The 8,309-nt window shown below is 44.7% G+C and overlaps 1 protein-coding gene across 1 annotated transcript in view; it reads left to right on the top strand.

Moving 5' to 3' along the window:
• The first annotated feature begins 947 nt into the window (after positions 1-947).
• The window catches only part of LOC121581630 (rho GTPase-activating protein 29), an 84,941-nt gene continuing 77,579 nt past the window's right edge, over positions 948-8,309 (top strand). The window contains exons 1-2 of the mRNA XM_045211490.1: positions 948-1,091; positions 2,486-2,666. Coding sequence (XP_045067425.1) covers positions 2,525-2,666 — 142 coding nt within the window. The 5' untranslated portion in view covers positions 948-1,091; positions 2,486-2,524. The remainder of the gene's footprint in view (positions 1,092-2,485; positions 2,667-8,309) is intronic.

The following is an 8,309-nucleotide window of genomic DNA, read 5'->3' as shown; positions in this document are numbered from 1 at the left end:
GGGAGGTGTTGAATGGAGCTGAAGGATGGGACTAATAACAACTAACAACAACTAATAACAACGAGATAACTCATGTAAAGCATACTGTGTCCATAATAAGTATATAGGTTATAGGTTGAGAGCTTTTGTGAAAGAGCACAGTTAGAAAAATATGGCTTATAGAAGCAAACCGGATGGACATCATGAAAATGATCGGAGAGGTTGAGGGTAGAGGAAGTTCAGGAGTAAAAACAAACAGAATATAATTATTGTCAAATTGACTGTGTCCATAAAATGCTTATAGTATGTATAAGCTGGAAGTAGAGGCCTAAGCGTTGTTGTTCAGTAGTTTACTCCAATTGGGGGGGTTGGAAAGTAATAAAGGGAAATATATTTTTAAAAAGGATATGTATATATATGTATTTATATGTATGTATGTTTATATGTATGTGTATGTATGTTTATGTATATATATATGTATATATATTTGCGGGAAAAAACAAACTTGGGGGATTGGAAGTAATGCAGACAATTACATTGATGGAAGTTACAACCTATCTGCAATATTAAAGCTGATCTATCCCCTAAAATTAAAAAACAAGCATTTTTATATATATTTTTTAATTCAGACATTTTTAAGTGCTGCAGCATCCTCTGCACCCCTACTTCCCGCGGTTATGTTAGGCTACATAACTCAGTAACGATTACCGCACATTATACATCAAACGTTATTTACACGGCATTTAAAAATAGGAACACCTGCCAGTCGCGGTTCACGGTGTAAAATAAAAAAACATTTCAGAGTAGAAGACTAGAAGCACAGTAGATAAAACCGTCGGCGGAAGAAGCGCTTGGCGTCTTTCCTTCAGCTGACTCAGCTGAGCTGAGTCAAACCCGACCGGGGAAAACGGCGTTTTCAAAGTGACGTGACGGGAGCTGGAACCGTAAACCGAGATTTGAGTTGTGAACCCAGAACTTCACTAGCGTAGCCAAGAAGTCACACGACCAAGCTATTCTCCTCCCGAAAGATGTGCTTTTTCTCATTTGTTTGGATTTTATGAAGAAAACGTTTCTTGAGAATTTGGTTACAATGTTACTGAAGTACAAGTCAGGTGAGTTGAGGTTGTTTTTTTGATAGCAAGAAGAAAGGGTTCTGGCTAGCGCACGACAGAGAATACTTTTCCGTTAGTGGTACATAGTCTACGTCAGGGTTTGTTCAAAGCTCAAACTAACTAGCTAACGTTAGCCACAATTATGAATTGCCATTTTGGATAAAAATCATTCGATTTAGAGTTTTATCATTTACTTTTAATTCCTCAAAGAAATCAACATTGAGTGGCTGCTAACGTTAGATACAGCTGTTTCTTTCCTATGTAAAAGGTAGGTGTGCTAGAAGGAGAGGGTCCCGCTTGTTTTACAGTCGCCTAAAACCAATGCATTTACAGGTGGAACAGTAGTAAGAACAATGTAACAAATGTTTACCAACTACACTGTAATTACCAGGGTTGGGGCGTAACCGATTACATGTGATCAATTACATGTAATCTGATTACAAAAAACTGTAACTGTAATCAGTTACGTTACGAGCAAAATCATTGTAATCAGATTACAGATACTTTTGAAAAAACAATATTACTTCTTGGATTACTTTTAAATTCAGAAAGGATGGTTGCGGGAAAAAAAATACATTATGACACCTTTCTGTTTTCTCAATGACATTCAATGCAGCATTGAAAAAATAGGCTTGTTTAAGTTTGTTCCACCTGAGCGAATGTGACCACAAGACCACTATGATGACACCAAATTATGACCACCAATCAGAGACCGCTATGATGACACCAAATGATGACCACCAATCAGAGACCACTATGATGACACCAAACGATGACCACCAATCAGAGACCACTATGATGACACCAAACGATGACCACCAATCAGAGACCACTATGATGACACCAAATGTGTTTCATGGATCCTTTTTGTCTTCTAATGCCACTTAAGGTCGAAAGTAATCAAAAAGTAACTGAAAATAATCAGATTACTGAGTTTGGGTAATCTAAAAGTTACGTTACTAATGACCATTTTGGGCAGGTAACTAGTAACTGTAACGGTTTACATTTAGGAAGTTACTGTACCTACCCAAACCTGGTCATTGGCTAGCTATTTCACTTAATGTTACTAATACAAGCTCAATGCTCTCCAATATAAGTTATCTATTCATTTATTTACACACAAAACAAACGTGGTATAACAAAAATAAAAAAAAAGCAAGGAAAGTTAAATAACATTGTCTGAAAAGTAGTAAAACAAACACACAAAGGACTCTGTACTGTTTTAGGGCTGGGACCGTTCTGGATCACCCACATGGCGGCTAACACAGCCCAGTGGCCTGTAGGATAATGTAGGTAGAGTGAACCAGTGGCAGTGACCCACTTACCGGAAGAGAAGCAGCAGTGGAGGAGGAGAAGGGAATAACACCCGTCTCGCCTCTCCAACCCCCCCGCAGAGGGTCACTCTCAGCTGGGTCAACAAAAAAACCTGGGACATGGGCCGGAGCTCCAGGACCACCAACCCTCTGGGGAATGGAGCGCCTGGGGTGGATCCGGACTACGTCATGCAGCTGTTGAACGATGTGCGGAGGGTTGCAGACGTACTGCTCAGCCTTAAAGAAGCCTTTCACTCTGAAGGTGAGTCCCATCCCAAATGGCACCCTTATTCTGTACTTAGTGCACTACTTTGAACCAGGTGGAAACCTATAGGCGAGACCAGAAAGGAAGTTACAGTACTCTGTACTAGTACCTAGTGTGTGGCAGGCTGGTTGACTGGTTGGTTATCATGGTCTTTAGGCTAAATACAGTAGCATACATTTACATTTACATTTAAGTCATTTAGCAGACCTCATGCCAAGGTTTCAAAGAATAAGTAACGTGTGTGTGTGTGTGTGTGTGTGTGTGTGTGTGTGTATATAACAGTTGATCTTCCTGTTAAACCAAGTTATAACAGAAGCTAGTGCCAGTCAGATCCAGTCAGTCTAGCTAACCAGTGGAGTGTCAGCTCTTGGAGAGGGTTAAAATATCAGATCAAGATATTTATGATGGGAATTGACTGTATTTTATGTTTTTTAATAATAAAAGTTATAAATACAGTGGGGGAAAAAAGTATTTAGTCAGCCACCAATTGTGCAAGTTCTGAGAGAGGCCTGTAATTTTCATCATATGTACACGTCAACTATGACAGACAAAATGAGATTTTTTTTCTCCAGAAAATCACATTGTAGGATTTTTAATGAATTTATTTGCAAATTATGGTGGAAAATAAGTATTTGGTCAATAACAGAAGTTTCTCAATACTTTGTTATATACCCTTTGTTGGCAATGACACAGGTCAAACGTTTTCTGTAAGTCTTCACAAGGTTTTCACACACTGTTGCTGGTATTTTGGCCCATTCCTCCATGCAGATCTCCTCTAGAGCAGTGATGTTTTGGGGCTGTCGCTGGGCAACACGGACTTTCAACTCCCTCCAAATATTTTCTATGGGGTTGATATCTGGAGACTGGCTAGGCCACTCCAGGACCTTGAAATGCTTCTTACGAAGCCACTCCTTCGTTGCCCCGGCGGTGTGTTTGGGATCATTGTCATGCTGAAAGACCCAGCCACGTTTCATCTTCAATGCCCTTGCTGATGGAAGGAGGTTTTCACTCAAAATCTCACGATACATGGCCCCATTCATTCTTTGCTTTACACGGATCAGTCGTCCTGGTCCCTTTGCAGAAAAACAGCCCCAAAGCATGATGTTTCCACCCCCATGCTTCACAGTAGGTATGGTGTTCTTTGGATGCAACTCAGCATTCTTTGTCCTCCAAACACGACGAGTTGAGTTTTTACCAAAAAGTTGTATTTTGGTTTCATCTGACCATATGACATTCTCCCAATCCTCTTCTGGATCATCCAAATGCACTCTAGCAAACTTCAGACGGGCCTGGACATGTACTGGCTTAAGCAGGGGGACACGTCTGGCACTGCAGGATTTGAGTCCCTGGCGGCGTAGTGTGTTACTGATGGTAGGCTTTGTTACTTTGGTCCCAGCTCTCTGCAGGTCATTCACTAGGTGTGGTTCTGGGATTTTTGCTCACTGTTCTTGTGATCATTTTGACCCCACGAGGTGAGATCTTGCGTGGAGCCCCAGATCGAGGGAGATTATCAGTGGTCTTGTATGTCTTCCATTTCCTAATAATTGCTCCCACAGTTGATTTCTTCAAACCAAGCTGCTTACCTATTGCAGATTCAGTCTTCCCAGCCTGGTGCAGGTCTACAATTTTGTTTCTGGTGTCCTTTGACAGCTCTTTGGTCTTGGCCATAGTGGAGTTTGGAGTGTGACTGTTTGAGGTTGTGGACAGGTGTCTTTTATACTGATAACAAGTTCAAACAGGTGCCATTAATACAGGTAACGAGTGGAGGACAGAGGAGCCTCTTAAAGAAGAAGTTACAGGTCTGTGAGAGCCAGAAATCTTGCTTGTTTGTAGGTGACCAAATACTTATTTTCCACCATAATTTGCAAATAAATTCATTAAAAATCCTACAATGTGATTTTCAGGAAAAAAAATTCTCAATTTGTCTGTCATAGTTGACGTGTACCTATGATGAAAATTACAGGCCTCTCTCATCTTTTTAAGTGGGAAAACTTGCACAATTGGTGGCTGACTAAATACTTTTTTTCCCCACTGTATGCTTTATGAGTAGTTCATGATCTAGGGGGAACACATAAACGATAAGTGATTTTCAATAGGGCTTTCTCCATTCTGAATGTGGTCCTCTGTAGCTCAGCTGGTAGAGCATGGCGCTTGTAACGCCAGGGTAGTGGGTTCGATCCCCGGGACCACCCATACTTAAAAATGTATGCACACATGACTGTAAGTCGCTTTGGATAAAAGCGTCTGCTAAATGGCATATTATTATTATTATTATTATTATTATTATTATTATTATTATTAAACTGTTTCAATCCAACTCCAAACAAAAATATTTTTCATCAATTTCTGCACTTTTATCATAATTGCCACGCAGGGCTCCATAATATGGGCAAAAATCTAGGCCTAGTTATTTGGTGAACTGTTGGAATCATGGAAATAGAATGATTATTTTAATTCTATAGTTGGAATATCGTGGGCAGCATCTTGAATACATTGTTGTTTGACATGACAACGAATGAATAAGCCAGGGAGGAATAATTGACAGGGTAGGAACCAAATTGTTGGTCATGTTTCCAGGTGACCCTAATTAGATATTACATTACGTTTCTTACCTCATGTAGCTAGCTGACATATTCATGCTTCACCTATTCCTCTCTGATAAGATACCGTTGCACAAACAACATGCTTATGTAGGCCTACACCATCACTGGTACCAGGCTGTATTAGCTAGCTAGCTACGTTTGCAGCTAACTAACGATGTATTAGCATTAGCAGCTAACCAGGCTGTATTAGCTAGCTAGCTACGTTTGCAGCTACCTAACGATGTATTAGCATTAGCAGCTAACCAGGCTGTATTAGCTAGCTAGCTACATTTGCAGCTAACTAACGATGTATTAGCATTAGCAGCTAACCAGGCTGTATTAGCTAGCTAGCTGTATTAGCTAGCTAGCTACGTTTGCAGCTAACTAACAATTGATTAGCATTAGCGGCTAACACAATTTATTTTAGCTAGAACTTGCTAAGAAAAGACAAACTAGCAGACAGTACGATACAAACTAATAGTGTAATTATAGAAGGCTTTTAGAAAGCAGCATGTCACCAACATCTTTCTGTATCCATCTGCCCATGCAGAGTGAACGGCAAGAAAGTGCTCTTGACTCCGTGGTCGAACAACTGCTCTCTCCTTGAGTGACAGGGGGCAGGGCTCTGTCTGTACAGGACTCTGTCTGTACCATGTTGTAAGAATATATAGGCCCTACCTCTAGCTACCATAGGCTTAGCCTATTTCAATCCAAACAAACGAATAAACATATTAACGTAGTCACAGGATGAAAATAGCTACAGAAGGCTCATCGGCTGTTAGTTTTATACTGTATTAGAGAAATGGATATTCTCTCTCTCTCTCTCTCTCCTGTCACTGCCAGTCTGTCCCGCTTGAAACCAAAACCACGTGTGGAGTGGAGAGGCCACTGTTTTCTCCACGGGAATTGAATGGTGGAAATATAAAGGTCACTAGTCCGTTTAGGGCTGTAAAGAGTAGGCCTGAGTATAGCCTACACCTCCTTAGCCTGTTCTTTACATTGGTGGATCACAGTGTTTGTCAGAAATGTTGTTTCTCCTTAAGTTGCTCGAATACCTGCGAAGTAGCCTGAATACTGTAGTAACAACCTTGTTATAATGATAATATTGTCCCTCCCTCCCCTCCCTGTCCCTCCCTGTCCCTCCCTGTCCCTCCCTCCCCTCTCTCCCTGTCCCTCCCTCCCCTCCCTCCCTGTCCCTCCCTGTCCCTCCCTCCCCTCTCTCCCTGTCCCTCTCTGTCTCCCCCTGTCCCTCCCTCCCCTGCCGCTCCCTCCCTGTCCCTCCCTGTCCCTCCCTCCCCTCCCCTCCCTCCCTCCCTGTCCCTCCCTCCCCTCCCTCCCTGTCCCTCTCTGTCTCTCCCTGTCCCTCCCTCCCCTCCCTCCCTGTCCCTCCCTGTCCCTCCCTCCCCTCTCTCCCTGTCCCTCCTCCCCTCCCTCCCCTCCCTCCCTGTCCCTCCCTCCCCTCCCTCCCTGTCCCTCCCTCCCCTCCCTCCCTGTCCCTCTCTGTCTCTCCCTGTCCCTCCCTCCCCTCCCTCCCTGTCCCTCCCTGTCCCTCCCTCCCCTCTCTCCCTGTCCCTCCCTGTCCCTCTCTGTCTCCCCCTGTCCCTCCCTCCCCTGCCGCTCCCTCCCTGTCTCTCCCTGTCCCTCCCTGTCCCTCCCTCCCCTCTCTCCCTGTCCCTCCCTCCCCCTCCCTCCCCTCCCTCCCTGTCCCTCCCTGTCCCTCTCTGTCCCTCCCTCCTCTGTCCCTCCCTGTCCCTCCCTGTCCCTCCCTCCCCTCTCTCCCTGTCCCTCCCTCCCTCCCCTCCCTCCCTGCCGCTCCCTCCCTGTCCCTCCCTGTCCCTCCCTCCCCTCTCTCCCTGTCCCTCCCTCCCTCCCCTCCCTGCCTGTCTCTCCCTGTCCCTCCCTCCCTCCTGCCTGTCTCTCCCTGTCCCTCCTCCCCTCCCTGCCTGTCTCTCCCTGTCCCTCCCTCCCTCCTTGCCTGTCTCTCCCTGTCCCTCCCTCCCTCCTTGCCTGTCTCTCCCTGTCCCTCCCTCCCCTCCCCTCCCTGCCTGTCTCTCCCTGTCCCTCCCTCCCTCCCCTCCCTGCCTGTCTCTCCCTGTCCCTCCCTCCCTCCCCCTCCCTGCCTGTCTCTCCCTGTCCCTCCCTCCCTCCCCTCCTGCCTGTCTCTCCCTGTCCCTCCCTCCTCCCCCCTGCCGGTCCCTCCCTGTCCCTCCCTCCCCTCCCATCCCCCTTTTGTGCATACCCAGCATTCATATTACACTCTTGAATAAAGCAGACAATCAAATAGTTTATTTTGTCTTCTGTTGGCTACACTCATTACATTTTAGCTTTAAGACAAAAGCACAGAGTTGTGCTCAAGTAACGGTAGCCTATAAAAAATGAACAATTAACCCTCTAATACCAATATAAAAGTACAGTAGGCCTGCCTTACAACATTACTGACCTTTAAAAACCAGCAGGTTACCCCATAACTACCCTACTGACCTTTAAAAACCAGCAGGTTACCCCATAACTACCCTACTGACCTTTAAAAACCAGCAGGTTACCCCATAACTACCCTACTGAACTCTAAACATGAGGAGGTTACCCCATAACTACCCTACTGAACTCTAAACACCAGCAGGTTACCCCATAACTACCCTACTGACCTTTAAAAACCAGCAGGTTACCCCATAACTACCCTACTGAACTCTAAACATGAGGAGGTTACCCCATAACTACCCTACTGATCTTTAAACACCAGCAGGTTACCCCATAACTACCCTACTGAACTCTAAACATGAGGAGGTTACCCCATAACTACCCTACTGATCTTTAAACACCAGCAGGTTACCCCATAGCTACCCTACTGAACTCTAAACATGAGGAGGTTACCCCATAACTACCCTACTGATCTTTAAACACCACCGGGTTACCCCATAACTACCCTACTGATCTTTAAACACCAGCAGGTTACCCCATAACTACCCTACTGAAATCTAAACACCAGCAGGTTACCCCATAGCTACCCTACTGAACTGTAAACATGAGGTTACCCCATAACTACCCTACTGATCTTTAA

Source organism: Coregonus clupeaformis, chromosome 37 (genome assembly GCF_020615455.1).
Source record: "Coregonus clupeaformis isolate EN_2021a chromosome 37, ASM2061545v1, whole genome shotgun sequence".
Lineage (NCBI taxonomy): Eukaryota > Metazoa > Chordata > Actinopteri > Salmoniformes > Salmonidae > Coregonus > Coregonus clupeaformis.
The sequence above is the reverse complement of the archived record's forward strand: the minus strand, read 5'-3'. Positions and strand labels throughout refer to the sequence as shown.